This window comes from Eleutherodactylus coqui, chromosome 1 (genome assembly GCF_035609145.1).
Source record: "Eleutherodactylus coqui strain aEleCoq1 chromosome 1, aEleCoq1.hap1, whole genome shotgun sequence".
In the NCBI taxonomy this organism is placed as follows: Eukaryota; Metazoa; Chordata; class Amphibia; order Anura; family Eleutherodactylidae; genus Eleutherodactylus; species Eleutherodactylus coqui.
Window position 1 is genome coordinate 100,294,933 of NC_089837.1, and position 17,351 is coordinate 100,312,283.

Consider the following 17,351-nt stretch of genomic DNA (forward strand, 5'->3'; position numbering starts at 1 on the left):
TGACATTGCACTAACCGCTAAGTGATCTAAGTTGAGTAGAACCATGGGAGGGCCACAAAACAAAAACAACAGTTTGATTGTCAGTGAGTTGGAAAAAATTCAAGGATGATACTAACAACCAAAAAAGTTGTATTACCTTTTGTCATGTGGCAAAACTTGGCTGGCACAATAAACTGAAAAATGCCTTTATCTCTGTAAAGAAAAAAACATCATTAGCATACCTAAGATGTTGCTCTAACCTGTGAATACTAATAAATGACCGTTTTTAAAGGGGTCATCTCATGAGATAATGTGGTGATCAGTAATACTCGTTGACAGGGAAATTTGTGCCTGACATAATGGCTTTGTATTTTGGCTCATAGAGGTGGGACAGTTGTCCAATAGGGGCAAATTTATTAGCTATGGGCTTCACAGCGGCTTTGACCATGAAACAGTTCATACGTCCAAAGATCGCAGTATTATAGCTTTACAACAGTGTGCATTAGTAGAAGTGAATGTGGTTGGGTTGCAGCTCGTAAGTTGTGCCAACCATGACCTGACGAAACTTGCTAGTTTCCTTGCGATCATTAGGTAAATGTGCAAACAGCCAAAGAAAAAAAAAAGTTTGGTGCTCCGTCGGCCAGTAGAACAAAAGTTAGTATTCTCAGTAAAAGAATCTAAGCAGTCTTGTAGATATAATAACTTTTAATAGCTAAACAAAACGAAATGGTGATAGGGAAAGCTTCCAAGGTTACTTAGGCATGATTTACCACAATGTCTAGGACATGGCCTGGTTAATTGACATTCCTAAAAACAGAATACCAGAGTGAGTTTGGTAGTAAAATAGTCCTTAAATAGTCCATAGATAAGAGCTTTATAGTCTCGAAAATGATGTAAGTTTACAAAGCTGCTGCCCCCACTATGTATGGCCCAGATCTCTCAGATATTGTAACCTGCCATAGATTAAACATTTCAGAAAATCTACAGTCAGGCCATCAAATATATAAGTGTCTGCTCCAGCCCAACAGACAGGGAAGAACATTTAAATCATCCTAAAAGGACATTTTGGCATTAGAGCTACCATCTTACCTCAATTGGTGATCAAATCACCAGAGCCACCAGGATACCAAGGAATCAACTTCTCCAATACAGAGAAAAAGAAGAAAACAATTCTGTACTTCCAGTAGTGACCTACAATACACAGCTAGACGTACTAAGGAAAGCTGGTGGGAAACTACTTCATACGGTACACAAGGATACCTACACCAGATCCTCCCCTGTTATATTACAGGCAAGCTCCAAATTTGAGGAACTTTATAAACAGGAGTGCATTGACCTCATACACAAAAAAAAGGAACTTATCCTTGCAATGTAAGGAGCTGCAAGACCTGCTCAGATGTATTGGCCACAGATACAGTAGGATACGGATCCCCAATATACTACAGGACTATAAGATCCCAGGGACATTCACATTCTCTACATCCCATGCTGTGTACCTGTACCTTAATATCATAAAGCCATAGAAGACTGTCACCATACCTTGCAGATTATCCACAATGTACCAAAGCCATTTTCCTGATACAATGTGGGTGATGAAATGTTCTAGTCTCGTAGAGCATGAAATTTCCATCTTTAAAACTACCCTATGGTCCAGGACAAACAAAGATGACCAAACCACTTCTCCGACTACCTGATGCACACTTTGCATAGCATACATGGCTAGTCTAGGACATTACATGCTCCTCTGTCTGGCCAGTACTGCTCATGTGGGCAGAACTGGTTAATCAAAGCAGCATATAGTGTTTTATACTAATGATGCATACTAATACACCCTGCGCACCAGGTAGTCAGAAAAGTTGATGCGGCCATCTTTACTGGTCTAGACCCGATGGGTCACTTTAACTTTTCTAAATAGTCCTTGGTTTTTTCAAGTAACATTCAACATTAATGCATATGTACTGTATATTTATCCAGTGTGATACCAAATAAAATGGATTCTTGAATAAAAATAAGTTAGTCACATTTATCACATTTCTCTTTGAGAGACATTATCCAATTAGCGACCTGCCAAGACCTTCTGATCCCCTATTCAGCTCTCACAGTGATCAGGAATCCAACATATTTTTCAGTAAACCTTATTTATAATCGACACTACTACAAGCAAATGAAGGGCTTCGGCAAAGAATGAGGAAAGCCAACATTTACTTTTCATTTTGAAGGTTTCACAACTCGTAAGACCTAAAGTACACAATGAAATTCAATTTTGAGCATTATTACAGCAAATGCATGGAATTTTTCTAAAGCTGGAAACATGGATAAAAGTAATCTAATAAAAAGAAAATGTTTTTGTGTTCCTCTTTATCATAATCAGGGAATTCCAAAAGAAAAGTAGACTCCACGCTCACCGAGTCCGGGAGAGTCAGGCAAGAATTCAAGAATAGATATATTAAAATACCTAACTTTATTGTGATGAGTTTCAGTGGACTGCAGTAGACTCTTTATGATAATGTGGAACATCTGGAAATGTCTGATTGTGGCAAATTGTCATAGTAATAATAGTATACTATTGTCACACTGGGGTACTGCTAGGAGACAAAGGGGTCACAAAAGCTAGGGGGAACCAAAGAGCACCTGCCATATACTGTTATACTGCCGTGACCCAGCTCTGGGTGATGTTCAAGTAGAGGAGGGTCGTTACCCGAGGTAGCCAATAGCCAATTCCTCATTGCAGACTTCCCTGGTGTAATCCTCCCTTCCACTGAGAGACTGCAGTTGTGATTCTTCACAACTGCAGTCTATCAGTGTACTGCCGGCCCGTGTGATTATTTAAGCCGACAGTGGCTAATAGTAAGGGGGGGGGGAGAAGCAGATCACATGGTATAACCAGGTATGTACTGTGTATGTGTATATATATATATATATATATATATATATATATATATATATATATATATATATATATATATATATGCAATGGCCCGAAGTTGTGGTCTGACTGTATGTGACTGACTGTTGTGGATGAGTCCTGTGTGAATGTACCTTTAACTGTGTGAGTGACATGATTGAAAGGCTTTGGTAGTTGAGGGGCGGAGTTGTAGAGAGGAGAGTTGAGAAAATGTAGGTGGTGGACATTCCTGTGCTAACATAGGCATAGAGTAACGGGTCTCCTGCCACTTCAAAAGGAAGTGAAGCAACTTAAGAAGCCGGAGAACCATATAGAAAATTTTAATGAATGCTGATAATGAGTCGGGAGTGCATACCCCACGGAAGGTCTATCAGATAACTGGGACTAAAGACGTCTAGAGTTCGGAGGGAAGAGTGTCTTCTAGAAAGCCTGTGATATTGAAGGTGTGGACTTGTTGGAGAATCCAAGCTGAAAAGTTTTGAGTAAAGTATAACTGTGCACCTCTGGTTGAGTTCCTGAGAAACGTATTATTGGACTGTGGACTCTTTATTTCACGCAATGTGAATAGCGGCCTAAAAGAGGTGCTTGTGTCATGTGACATTCAGATTCTTTAATACTATGTCTATGTACTGTGAGCAACTGGGCTAAGCCAAGCTGGCGCCACTGATGGGAGAGATCGCAGAGCCACCTGTGACATTCCATCTTGTTTCTCTGCGTTCGCCCTTGTCGACTACGGAGAAAACATGCTGGTATAAGTTATACAGTATAATGTATACTACTAGATATATATGTATCTGGTAGCATATGTTATACTGTATAACTTATATCAGCTGTACGTATAATTATATTCAGGAGATACCCAGGTTATACTAGTATGCTCCATATCAGTATATACAGGAATCTCCCTGTTCTGGAATTTGTTTCAAGTGCAAATTAGGCATACCATATTTGTGCCCTCCCATGCGATCATGTGTATATGTTTTTATATAAATACGTCTTTAGATCTGTTCCAATATGCCTGAGGAAAAACTCTGAGTAGGTTGGAAAGCTCCCTATAACATAATGTGTTTTTGTTAGCCATTAAAAGGTATCATATCTACAAATTTACTTGGTTTCTCTTACTGAGACCAATCACTTGGTTTAAGTATAGGTACGTCCGGAGGCATAACTTCAAGCTCCTGGGCCCCAATGCAAAATCTATAACAGGGCCCCCAACCAGAGGCGTAAATTGAAGCTCCTGGGCGCCGATGCAAAACTTGTAACAGGGCCCCCAACTATAATGCTTTACTCATAGTACTGGGTTCCCTATATGGAGAAGAGAGGCCTTATGGGCCTCCTAAGGCTCCTGGGCCCAGGTGCAACCGCAGCCATTGCATCCTCTATAGTTACGCCCCTGCCCCCAATTTATTCGTAGTACTGGGCTCCCTACAATGCATGTCTTTTGCACACGCACTTCTTGCTATGCACATGGCACAAGTATTATGTACATGACACTACTGCATAAAATAAAATTCATTACCGAACCACCATGCTTCTTCTTCCTTCTCTTCCTTCTTCTCAATAAATCTATGTGCTATATAAGAAAGGTGATTATTCTTAAGAGGAATAAAGCCACACAAACACAGAGAAAGCATGCAAACTCCATGCAGATGTAGCCCTTGCTCAGATGTGAACTTAGAATCCCAGCGCTGCAAGGCAATAGTGCTAACCAATGAGCGACCATGCTTCTTCCTCCTTCTCCTCGATAAAACTTTATAAATGAAGCTCATTATTATGATGGAAAAGCAACCCATACAAACACAGGGAGAACATACAAACTCCATGCAGATGCTGCCCTTGGTCACATTTGAACCCAGGACCACAGTACTGCAAGACAACAGTGCTAAGCGTTGAGGCACAGGAGGACCACAACCATGTGGGTTTGGCTGAACTAAACTGCCTAAGGTTGAGGTTCACTCTGAGCCGAACTTTTAGAAGGGTTTGAGTGGTTTGGTCCACTTAACACTAATGTGTTGTACAAATCACTAAATTGTGACCTGTATTTTTGATCTTTGTACATTCATTAATGGCACATTGTCAAGGTGCACTCAGGTGCTGTATATCCTTCTACTGTAGGTTTATTAGTTATTTGTTATCTAACAAGGTGGCGGGTTTACTTAGACAGAAGCTTTGATTAAAGATGCCAGAAACATCAGAAACATGTTTCTCTTTTATCCTTCTACCTTTGGACTTTAAGATGACCAAATAAAGCATGGATTATGTTTACTCCCCCTGATTTTGCTGCATCACGCAATTCGTATAGGTAGAGCATGCAGAAGAGAAAAAATCGTGAATAATACCATATGCAAGTCATATAATGGACAGAAATAGTGCTATTTCTCATGTTCTGAAAAGATAGGTACACTTTAAAGTAAAACCTCACCTTATACATTCAGGAATAAACAATGAATCAGAAGCGGCGCTCCAATGGTGTACAAAGAAATTAGAGGCAAAAACAATATGGAAAGAGAACTCACCGCAACTGAACCGGTCCTATACAGGAAACCGGTCAGTTCATGGGTCCACTGAGGTATTTCAAATAAATTGGGGTAAGATACGTTGGTGGTCCTAAGACATCCCCTGGGGGAGAGCAGCTGCGAGCGACTCCGAAACAGTAATGTCAAGGAGGAGAGAAATGTAAATTTAAAAAAGGCAGAAAAACTCACTTAATGCGCTCCATCCAACTGTATCAACAAGTGGAAATCTTACTTGATGTGGGGTGCCTGGACTCCTGGCACCCCAATATCCAAAGAAGCAGGGAAATTCCAACGATGCAGGGGTATACTTCATAAAACAATTTATTACACACACACAAAGGTAAGTGAGTAGATATCGCAACGCGTTTTGGCTTTTTGTAAGCCTTTTTCAAGCATCTTTATAAGATTTTCACTTGTTGATACAGTTGATACAGTTGGATGGAGCGCATTAAGTGAGTTTTTCTGCCTTTTTTAAATTTACCTTATACATTCAGCTCTTTTGCTCTACACACTGTATTCTATTTGCTTAATCTATAATAACTATCATCTGCCTCCTTTCCCTCTAGGGACAGTCTCTCTGGTATCTCTGGCTGTATTGTCATATGAGCGTTACAGCACCATGCTTGGGAACACAGAAGCAGATGTGACAAACTACAAGAAGGCTTGGCTGGGAATCCTAGTCTCTTGGTCCTACTCACTGTTTTGGACTTTACCTCCACTCTTTGGGTGGAGCAGCTATGGTCTGGAGGGTCCAGGTACTACTTGTTCAGTGAACTGGCACTCACGTGATGCCCTTAACACATCTTACATTGTGTGCCTTTTTGTTTTCTGCCTGGTCTTGCCTTTCTTCATAATCATATACTGCTATGGAAGACTCCTGGTTGCCATCAAACAGGTATGGAAAAGTATGGCATAAAAAGTGTGGTCAACTTGTTGGGCCACCCACTACTACAGTATATAATAAATGCATGTGATAAAATAGTTCTTCTCGTGAAAAGAATGGGACAACCCCATTTCATATATTTTTTAGGGCATATGGACATCACACAGGGCAGTATCCCTGCTCTCCTCATCTTAGTGTAAGCATATATTACATGGCGCCTCATTCTGCCTTCTGAAAGGGAAATTATTGGCTACACAGAGCGATAACAGCTGAACTCAGGAGGTTAAAGAAGCTAGATCAGCAGTAATCAATAGGATGCTGGAGAGCTTTGTTCTAAGAAAGGTCAGCCTAATTGGATAGCCATTTAGCAACATATTAACATATGAACTGAATAATAGAAGGTTATGAAGATGGAAGAGATTTAGCTTTGCATATAAAGAATAATTATCATAGAAAATCTAATAACAACTCATTGGCTACACACTGTACTCGAGATACACAGTGTATACTGCATTCCGACATTCTGCTTCATCAGAAAGTTACGTAGACTTCCTGTTCTGTAGAGAAAACTTTTCAGGAGTTATCTGATCATCACCACGGGTATGATTACAATGAAAGATAATACCTATATATAAAGAACACAAAACTTATCATTAACAATAGGTGATAATTGCAGTTTACCTCCTCCTCTTCCCTGCACAATGAACTCTGCAAAGGTCATAGAGAATGCTCATAACACTCTTCTATAGAAATCAACATGTTCCCTCCAGTCTATTGTGTCTATGGCCCATGAGGTGGCTGTAAAGCATATCTATAAATGCTGTGAACGTCCGCTCAGGCAATATGGCCATCCATCATAATAATGTACAGAAAATAGAATGAAAAAATCTACAATCAGAAAGTAAAATTTGATTAGAAAAAACAAATATGTTTTACTATTTGGTTTTAATTAGTAAAAAATATATAGGTGATACATCCTTTTAAAAGGAAAGAATTATAATTAAAATCTTCAGGTTAAAAAGTACGTGACATGTAGCCTGCGGTCCGGCTCTTGGTTTCACCTCATTCCAGCTTCACAGTCATATGTCGTGGCTGGAAACAATATATAACTGTGAAGAAAAGCTGTGCAAGTAGGGGTTATTGATTAAAAGTGACCCCTTTGCATCTCCTGCACCCCCCTCTTCCTTCCCACATACTACAGGTAGTGAGTGATCTGGATGGATTAAAATTACCCTAGCTCGATAGCAGTTTTTGCATTTGTTGAGTTCCTAGTTGGGGAGCTGTAGACTATTGCTTCTCAGTTGGTCTACTGGAACACAACCCCACAAGTACAAAATTAGTCAGTTGTGTTACTAAGGCTGCCTGTCCACAGGCGTGGGGGTATCCCGCGGTGGATCTCCGTCGCGGCAGCTGCCACCTGGGAGCAGGAGCCTGCAGACGGATTTCCGCGATCAGCGTATCTGGCAGATAGCCTGACCGCGGAGAATCATGGCAATTCGCAGCATCGCTATGATTCTCCGCTCATGGACGGGAAGGGGGGGGGGGGGTGCGCTTTCCATAGCAGCGCTATATAAAGCATGCATTGCATTCCCCATGGCCGGATTATCGCAACGGGGAATGCAATTTGAAAACGCCCATGGAAGGGCAGCCTAAAGCAGAGGTTACTGCAATCAGAGAAAGGTATGTATAGCATATAGAGTTGCAAAGCATAGGCCAGCAGCAATGTGGTGATAACAGGGGCAACATATAGGGTGGTAGCTCACCTCAAACCATGGATACATTAAAGGGTGGTTCTGGACAAACTCCCATTTGCAGGGACCTCTGATATGTTGAACGTGGAGAAAAGAGGTGATGGTCTGACTGGTCTGGACAGCACAACTCCAACAGTGTTCCTTGCCAAACCAAACTTTAATAACATCAATGTTTCCAACACAGCATACAATGACAGTGAGATGAAATGTGCAGCAAAGTTGAGAGATGCATCTTTTTTATCTGGTATGTGGAGACAGAGCTGAACAGCGAGGTCTTCAACACTTTCCTCCTAGCAATTCTTCTTCTAGAATCAGGCCTGGCGTAGCCTAGGAGCAGCAGACAGGACAAACTATCTTTTAGTCTCTCTCTCTCTCTCTCTCTCTCTCTCTCTCTCTCTCAAAAAGCATATAAAACATGACTAGAACTCCCTTTTATCCGCTCCAGAACAGATAGGAAAATCTCCCGCTACAGTTGCAAAAAAAAAAAAAAGCTAATTAAATGTGATCTGATTGTTATAAAAAAAAATCCCAATTATAAACAAACACAATCTAAGTAAACCATTATACTGCGTATCTCTTTTATTAAGAACATTGAGTAACCATCCGGAGTGTAGTGAGTAAAAAGTAGGTGAATGATCGACTTGAGCCATCTGCAGATCCCCCTTAAGCAGCAATCGCCTCCGCCAAATGTATCCTGTGGCTGCAAATCAGCTTTACATACCGTTCCTTCCTGCAAACATGTTTATCCTTTTCAACTATTCTTTATTTAATTTACTTGTGTGATTTGCGTCATTGTCTTGTTGCATTGCTGTCTCTTCAGCTTGGGGCCATTGACAGCTGCCATTACATTTTCCTTTTTAATACATCTTGGAATTCATTGTTCCCTTATCCCCTTTAGTGGCACGCCTGGAAAATCTCCGGGGCTTGCTGCACTTACCATGCAGTTAAAATTGTTATAATGTATTCTTTCATTACAAAAAAAATGTTGCAATGTGATTATTGCATTCCTTCATAAATACTTGAGAGATTAAATTGCATTGTTGACTCATTTAGAAAACTTCCCCTGTGAGACATCACATGGTAATAATAAACCTGCCACTGAAGGGGTTAATGATCACAAGGTATCCAGGCTATGAGGCAGCAAAGCAGCCCCAAACCATGATAAACATAATGGAGCGGATAACAGCTGGGATGAGGTTTTGGTGTCGGTGTGCGGGGTTCTTTTTTCTGCAGACACAGCATTGTGCACTTGTGGCATCAAGTTCTGCTTTTGTCTCATCTATCCATAGAACATTTTACCTGAAGCATTGTGGAACATCCATGTGGTTTCAGGCAATAGTTTCCTATAGAGGCGTTCACATGACACTCTGAATCAGCGCATCTTACAAACGATAAGACATGCGAGTGCAAACTCGCATGTCAGCTCTGAGGTGCGCGCAAAGATAGGACATGTCCTATCTTTGCTGCGTGCTTTTCATAGACTCCTATGGGAGCCTTGAATGCACGCAGCATGCACCTCATATCGTGTGAATGGGCTACTTCACTTAGCTTAAAGTAGCCTGTTCACGTGATCTTTTCAGGAGTATAGCAGCGCTCTTTTCTCGCTGCTTAGCGGCACAAAAACAACGCTTGTCTGAATGAGGCTAAGTGACCTTCGGCCTGCTCTGCCTCCATTCACTGAATGATCACCGCTCCTGTATAAATTCACAGAAGCAATTATCACTAAGACAACTTCTTCGGGCACTTAAGCTTGTACAAACAGACCCTTTCCCTTGAGTTCTTTCTCATCACTTTCAGGATTACCATTGTTTTCTTGGAATGATCTTATCAGAATGTCCAATCCTAGGGAGAGCAGCAACAGTCCTGAATGTCCTTCATTTGTAGACACTGTAATTTGTCGAACTATGAATTGATGTACACCAAGTCTTTAGCAGTACTTTTTTAGTTTCTTCCAGCTTCATGTGTCTCTTTAACAGGCTTTTTGAAATCTTGTTTGCATCGATATATGATTCAAACTCACCAATCTTTCAAAGAACAGATCTGTCAGTAACCAGGGTTTGTGTGTCTTTATTTATTCGGCAAAGCACTTGTGAAAGGAACAGTTCCAATCTCATTTCCTCAATTGAAACACCTTCTGTCAATTAGCTCTTTAAGAAATCATTAACACTGAGGTTCACTTACTTTTTTTCTCCCTGCACTGTGCATGTTTTCTCAATGTACTCACTATTGACATGAATCCAAATGTCTGGATGACCTTCATCAGAAGTGTATTTTCCACCTTTCATTTAATTAATGCCTGTGAGAGTTAAGCTGTAATTTTGTTTGTTTCACTCTATAGTATGAGATTTTTCACATAATATGCCATTCGATGAGTTGAGGAATCTTGGCCATGTTCCCATTGATGATGGTATTCGCTAACAAACACTTTATGGTTTTGTTCAATCTTTCATTTATTTTATTGCTTAAATCTATCATGTCTGTTGACCTTCTTAGTGATCAAGTTTACCCCTGGGTGATTTTTGTTGAAAGTCATTTCTTCTGCCAATATCATGCACTTGGATATGTCTGTGTGGTCTGTCCTTAATTCAATCCATTCCTTCATGTTAGATTGAAGGTTGTTTCACATATTAAAGGGTATTTCTCCTCGAAAGTCTGAAAACTCACCAAGCAGATGCTGAAAAGAACTGTTTCAATCATCATAGGCTGGAAATACAGCTTCTTAAATTATTGTGGGCATAAATTAGTAAAAGGCTCATGGGCCTTGGTGCAAAAGTTTGGCTTGCCGCCTCTCCTCCACAATGATTCTTCATGGCTGCTCGCTGTGATTACGCCAAAACTTTCTGCTGTCTCTTCAATGACCCATTTATGCAGCACTAGCAGCCAAGTGCATTGCTAAGGTCTGAAAAGGCATGCCCCTCCCTCCTCAAAGAAATTATGTAAGAGACAGTGTATCTAGAAGACAATCTCTATAACACGGCAGGCTAAGATACAATATATATTAGTACAAATAGTCATGCATCAGGTAGAAGCAGTGCATCCGTCTTTGTTTCTCCAGGGCTAAAAACTATTATCTTAACACAAAAACAGCCATTGAAAAAACTATTGAATAAACTGTAGCAGCTACTGTTTTTCCTGAAAATAAGCCCCAGTATTATATAAATTTTTGCCCCAAAAGAGGCACTGGGTCTTATTTTCAGGGAATGTCTTATCATACTTACCTAGCAAGCACTGTCCGTGTCACTCCCGTTGGTCTCTGGAGCTCCGGCACGCTTGCTTACAGTCCTCAGACGCCGACAGAAGATCGCTTCCTGGTAATGGGGTTCGTAAGCCCTGCTTCCAGGAAGCAATGACTCTGATTGGTTCTTGAGTGCCACGACTGGGCCAATCAATGCAGCTAGGAAATGTATTGCTAGGTAGTGTATTAATTTTTTTATGTAGTTTAGCTAGGGCTTATTTTCTAGTTAGGGCTAATATTTCAAGCACCCCTGGAAATCAGGGTAGGGCTTATTTTAGGGGTAGGTCTTATTTTCAGGGAAACAGGGTAGTTGTGAACTCATTGACAGTTAATGTATATACATTTGTATACAGTCATATCTCTCAATTGCTAGTGGCAGGTAGCTCCAGCAAGAGATGGAATCATCCAATTACTTAATTGTTTCTACATGCAGCTATCACTAGCGAGGCTCAATTCATATGAACTTGTACAGCTAGCAGTGAATTCATTGGCAGTTACCATATATACATCTATATACAGTTGCTGCTATTACAGTGCTACAGCAAGGAGGGGAATCATTCAATGACTGAAAACTGTCTTATTCTTCTATAATTTGGCATGTATTTAAAGAAATTACTATGGAGAAGAGTACGCAGTATAAAAATATGTCAAATTGAGATGTTGAGTAACAGGTGTTTAACTTTTTATCTGCATCATTTCACTTAGCTACATTGTCATGCAGTGCAAGAAATTGGCCAGTAGATTCTTCTGCATCCTTGCTTCTGTCTCGGCAGGTAATTCTAGGCTGCCTCAGTAAGAGTAGGATCATGGCTCTGTGGAGGTTACAACATCTATTGCAGAGCTAAATGTTCTATTTTTTTCTTCTGTTTGTGATCTTGACCACATGTTTTGGGGGTCATTGTCCTGCTAGTGAATAAAGTTTAGACTGATCTGATGCCTGGTGGTATTGAGTAATAGATGGGGATCTGTACCTTTTAGCACTGTCCCAATCACAGCTGCCACTGTAAAGCCCCATTTACACGGGACAAATGTCGGGCAAACAATGCCCGACACTCGTCCCTGCGTGTACTCACTCCCGTGCTGTTGCACAGGAGCGAGTATCACTGGCTCTCTGACAGGGGGCCAGGGTGGCTGGAGGAGATTTCCCTCCTCACTCTCTCCCACCCCTCTCCATTCACTTAACACAGTGGACATCCCGTACTGAATGGCTGCGGTTTACAGTAAACGATCAGCGTTCAGGATCATCGCTCATCATTTACGCTGCATAAAATCCTGAACGATGAGTGTAAACAGCAGTAGTTCAGTACTGAACGGCGGCTGTGTTAAGTGAATGGAGAGGGGCGGGGGAGCGAGGAGTGAAATCTCCTCCAGCCACCCTGCTGTGAGCCAACAGTACTCACTCCTGTGCAGCAGCACGGGAGCGAATACATGCGGAAGAAGAGTGTCAGGCATCGTTTGTCCAATATTCGTCCTGTGTAAATGGGACTTAAGGAAAGTGCATAGGTTGCTGAATCTTCCCTTAACAAAACCAGTCTCTTGCCAGGGATCTCAGTGAGACAATCACTTTTAGTGTTGTATCTAGTCCCCATATGTTGGCGTTTTTTAAGCAAAATGTCATGATAGGTAGGCAAAAAAACGCATGAGGTTAAAGCCAATTTTACTCATTTTAGGAGAAAAAAATCCTTCCCGACTCCAATCTGGCAATCAGAATAAATCCCTGGATCCAAAACCCTTCTGAAGTGGCACTGTTACTTAGGTACTGTACAGCACTGGCGTAACTATAGGGGATACAGAGGATGCGGTTGCACCCAGGCCCAGGAGTCTTAGGGGGCTCATAAGGCCTCTCCTCTCCATATAGGGAGCCCAGTACTATGAATAAAGCATAATAGTTGGGAACCTGTTACAGGTTTTGCATTGGGGCCCAGAAGCTTCAAATTACACGTCTGCTGTACAGGTTACTTTTTTTGCAGTGCATGGTGATGGAAATATGCTCTAACATTGTTATTTGGGTAACCACTTAATTAGTCAAAGTATGCAAATGGAGGATGGTTCAGCGCCACCTATTGGAAAGAAGCTTCCCTATAAGTAAGTGTCTGACATTCTATCAGGCTTTGCAATTTCAATATGTACTGTGCATGTCTGACGGCGAGCCGTCTGGACCATAAACAACACAGATAAAGAAGAAGCAAGACATCCAGAATCCGACCTGGTCATGTGCAGCTGGCCTAAGACGAACCAAAATTCTGATGTAGCCTATAGCCTTAGGGCTCTTTCACATTGGGTATATTTATGCAGGCTTTGAAGCAGCCTTTCTGTACTCTTGCGGAATGTCTGTGCGTTTCCGCTGCGGGCATTCTGTAAAATTTCCACCGGATTTCTGTCCCGTGGGAACGCAGCCTAAGAGAGAGAGCTACCTTCCAATAAGTAGAGCTGCAGGGGCATTGTGTCACCTCCCATTTGTATATCAAATTTCCCAGAGTATTGCATGGCCCATACGTCTCCCTACTCCTAGTGAATGCTCTCCACAAGATGAATCAGTACCCCTATGGACCTGAGGCTGCATTCAGACGAACGTATATCGGCTTGGTTTTCACGCCGAGCCGATATATGTCGTCCTCATGTGCAGGGGGAGGAGGATGGAAGAGCCAGGAGCAGGAACTGAGCTCGCGCCCCGTCTCTGCCTCCTCTCCACCCCTCTGCACTATTTCCAATGAGGAGAGGTGGAACAGGGGCGGGGCTAATTCCCACAACATAGCCCCGCCCCCGTCCCTCCTCCTTTCATTGCAAATAGTGCAGAGGGGCGGAGAGGAGGCAGAGAGGGGGCGGGAGCTCAGTTCCTGCTCCTGGCTCTTCCATCCTCCCCCCCCCCTGCGCATGAGTACGACGTATATCGGCTCGGCGTAAAAACCGAGCCGATATACGTTCGTGTGAATGCAGCCTTATACAGAGTGGGGCATTGTTAATTAAACAATGTAAGGTAAAGGCTCATTCACATTTGCATTAGGACTTTCTTTCTGTTCCATTTAACACCAGGGACTAATTAGGCTGCTCGGCATCACAACTGTTTGCCAACCATGTACTCATGTTTGCATGCAGATGACATATGTTTTTGCTTTTCTTCAGGTTGATCAAATCCTATGTAGCTACATCTGCTATTGTCTGCCATTATTAACCCCTTAAGGACTGTCCCCTTTTTTTTTTCATTTTACTTTTTCCTCCCCCCTTTTAAAAAAATCATAACTTTTTTATTTATTCATCAATGTCGCTGTCTGAGGGCTTGTTTTTTGCAGGACGAATTGTATTTTTCAATGGTACTATATATTGTACCATATAAGGTACTGAAAAACTTTTAAAAATTCTTAGTGGAGCGAAATGAAAAAAAAAAGGAAATTCCACCAATAGTACTACCTCATACTGCATTCTAAAAGGCATTCTGCTCAGACACCCGGGGGCTTTCAGAAGGCCCCAGCTGCCATAACATCTGCACGGCCCCCGATCTCATTGTGGGGCCCCATACGTGACCCCAGAATACCGGTCGAGGGATTTAAATGCCGCAGTCAGAATTGACCGCGACATTTAACCCCTTAGTGACCAGGCTTTTTTGCTTTTTTCCATTTTTGTTTTTTACTCCCTTTTAAAAAATCGTAGCTCCTTTATTTATCCATCGACGTCGCTGTATGAGGGCTTGGTTTTTGCGGGACGAGTTGTATTTTTCAATGGCACTATTTATTGTACCATATAATGTACTGAAAAACTTTTTAAATATTCTTAGCAAAGAGAAATGGAAAAATAAAACGACATCCCACCATCTTTCGGTGCGTCCTGTTTCTACGACGCACAAACTGCAACAAAAACGACCTGATATTTTTATTCTATGGGTCAGTACGATTACTACGATACCAAACTTATATAGATTTTTTTTTGCTGTAGTACTTGTATTTTTGTTTTTAAGATATTAAATTTTTTTCAATTATTTTCTGCGGTCATTTTGTGCGCGCGATAACTTTTTTATTTTTCCGTCGATGTAGTTGAGCAAGGGCTGATTTTTTGCGGGATATCCTGTAGTTTCCGATAGTATTAATTTGGAATACATACGACTTTTTGATCTCTTTTTATTGCGTTTTTTCTGGGAGACAGGGTAACTAAAAAAATGCATTTCTGGCATTCTTTATTTTTTTTTTCGGACGACATTCACCGTGCAGAAAAAATAATGCACTACTTTGATAGATCGGACTTTTACGGACGCGGCGATATCAAATACATATTTTTATTTTATGATTTAGATTTTTTAATAATAGATATGGCAAAAGGGGGGTGATTTAAACTTTTATAACTTTTTTTTTTTTTTACAATTTAAAAAACTTTATTGATTTTTTTTTTTACTTTACTTTGAAGTCCCCCTGGGGGACTTTAACATGCGATGCTTTGATCGCTCCTGCAGTATGACGTAATGCTAAAGCATTACGTCATACTGCTTTTTTACAGGCAGTCTTTCAAGCCACCCTGTGTGGATGGCTTGATAGGCAGTCTGCTAAGGCAGCCCTGGGGCCATTCATTAGGCCCCCGGCTGCCATGACACCTGCACGGATCCTCCGATCTCACCACGAATTGACAGCGGCATTTAAAGGGTTAATAGCCGCGATCGGCCGAACGGCCGAGCGCGGCTATTGCCCGCGGGTGTCAGCTGTAATAAACAGCTGATGCCCGTGCTGTATGGAGGGAGATAGCGGCGCTACCTCCCTCCATACACGTCCTGCAGCTGCAGGACGTAAAAACACTATGGCCCGGTCGTTAAGGGGTTAAAGGCTTAACAGCTCCGATGAGCCACGCGGTTTATCGGAGCTGTTGCATGCAGGTGTCAGCTCTGGAAAACAACCAACAGCCGCTCTGTATGGAATGAGAGCTCCCTGCAATCTCCCTGCATACACACCCCGAATGTGCAGCATGTAAGCTTACGTCCTGTGTCGTTAAGGGGTTAATGTATATGTTTCTGTCATATGCTGTTCATTTGAAAAGTTCTGCAGTTTACGCTTTTTAGCCAAGGTAATATTTGTTCTAAGTGGGGATAAGAGAGTTTGTCTTTGCCAAACACTTCTGGTGGCGCTTTATCTCAATTAAGAACAAAAAAAAAGAACATGTAGAAATCCAACAGCCAGAACCAGCATGAGAGTAGGTTCCTTGGGGCCTTCCGAATTAATTAATCTGAAGGCCCAGTCTCAGTGTATGCAGGACATGTGCCCATCCAATTTTAAGTAATTTTTCTTGTCATTACATATCTAGGATGTATCTTCAATACAGGTTAATAGGATATCTGCTAATTGGTTCCATAGTCAACCTCAAATGAGACTGTCTTCTGCTAGTCCTTTGGACCTTTATTTTATTAAGGGTGCAATATTGTGTCATAGCTTTGCTCACAGAAAATCCTTCGGTACCCTAAAGGGCCAGTCCAAACCTGGCTTGATATTTCTTTCTCCTGACATCCGCCATTAAGGGAGTTTCAAGACACCCCTATGCAGAATAAACTCACAATTGTAACAGTTTTCTAGTGCTAATTGCTCCAGAAAACTGACTTACATGATTTGCGCCGCATATACTATGTGTTTTAGTCACTTTCACACACTTTTTTTGATGAGTCCAACAAAGGGGAGGTCTTTTGTAGAAAAGCGGTGTGGGCAAAATTACACCAAGAGCTCGCCATGCACCAAAAATGCTCCAAAAATTGCCAACATTTTTGTTGTATACTGCGCCAAGGAAAAGGTCTAAAGTTAGGTGAAACTATATTCAAATTTGACAGATTTATCATTCAGCAGAGCTACTGTCATAAATCTGGTGCATTTTAAGACTGTATTAGTAGGGTGGCCCAAAAACTTCAACTTTCAACTACAAAGCAAGACACCCTCTAATTTTTTTCGTTTTAACAAACCTTTATTTGGGGCAGTTTCAGGTTCTTATGTCTACGACAAGGTTGTGCTCAAAGACCAAGAATTTTCAGACTTTTTATTAGTGATGTAGAAGAAATGCAACTGTTGCTTCAAGTTGTGGAAGCAAATCACAAGGCTGTTTCAAAACAGATGACCAAGAA

The 17,351-nt window shown here is 41.5% G+C and overlaps 1 protein-coding gene across 1 annotated transcript in view; it reads left to right on the forward strand.

The window, feature by feature from the left end:
• The window catches only part of LOC136610195 (vertebrate ancient opsin-like), a 95,546-nt gene that overhangs the window by 3,609 nt on the left and 74,586 nt on the right, over nucleotides 1–17,351 (forward strand). The window contains exon 2 of the mRNA XM_066589438.1: nucleotides 5,967–6,295. Coding sequence (XP_066445535.1) covers nucleotides 5,967–6,295 — 329 coding nt within the window. The remainder of the gene's footprint in view (nucleotides 1–5,966; nucleotides 6,296–17,351) is intronic.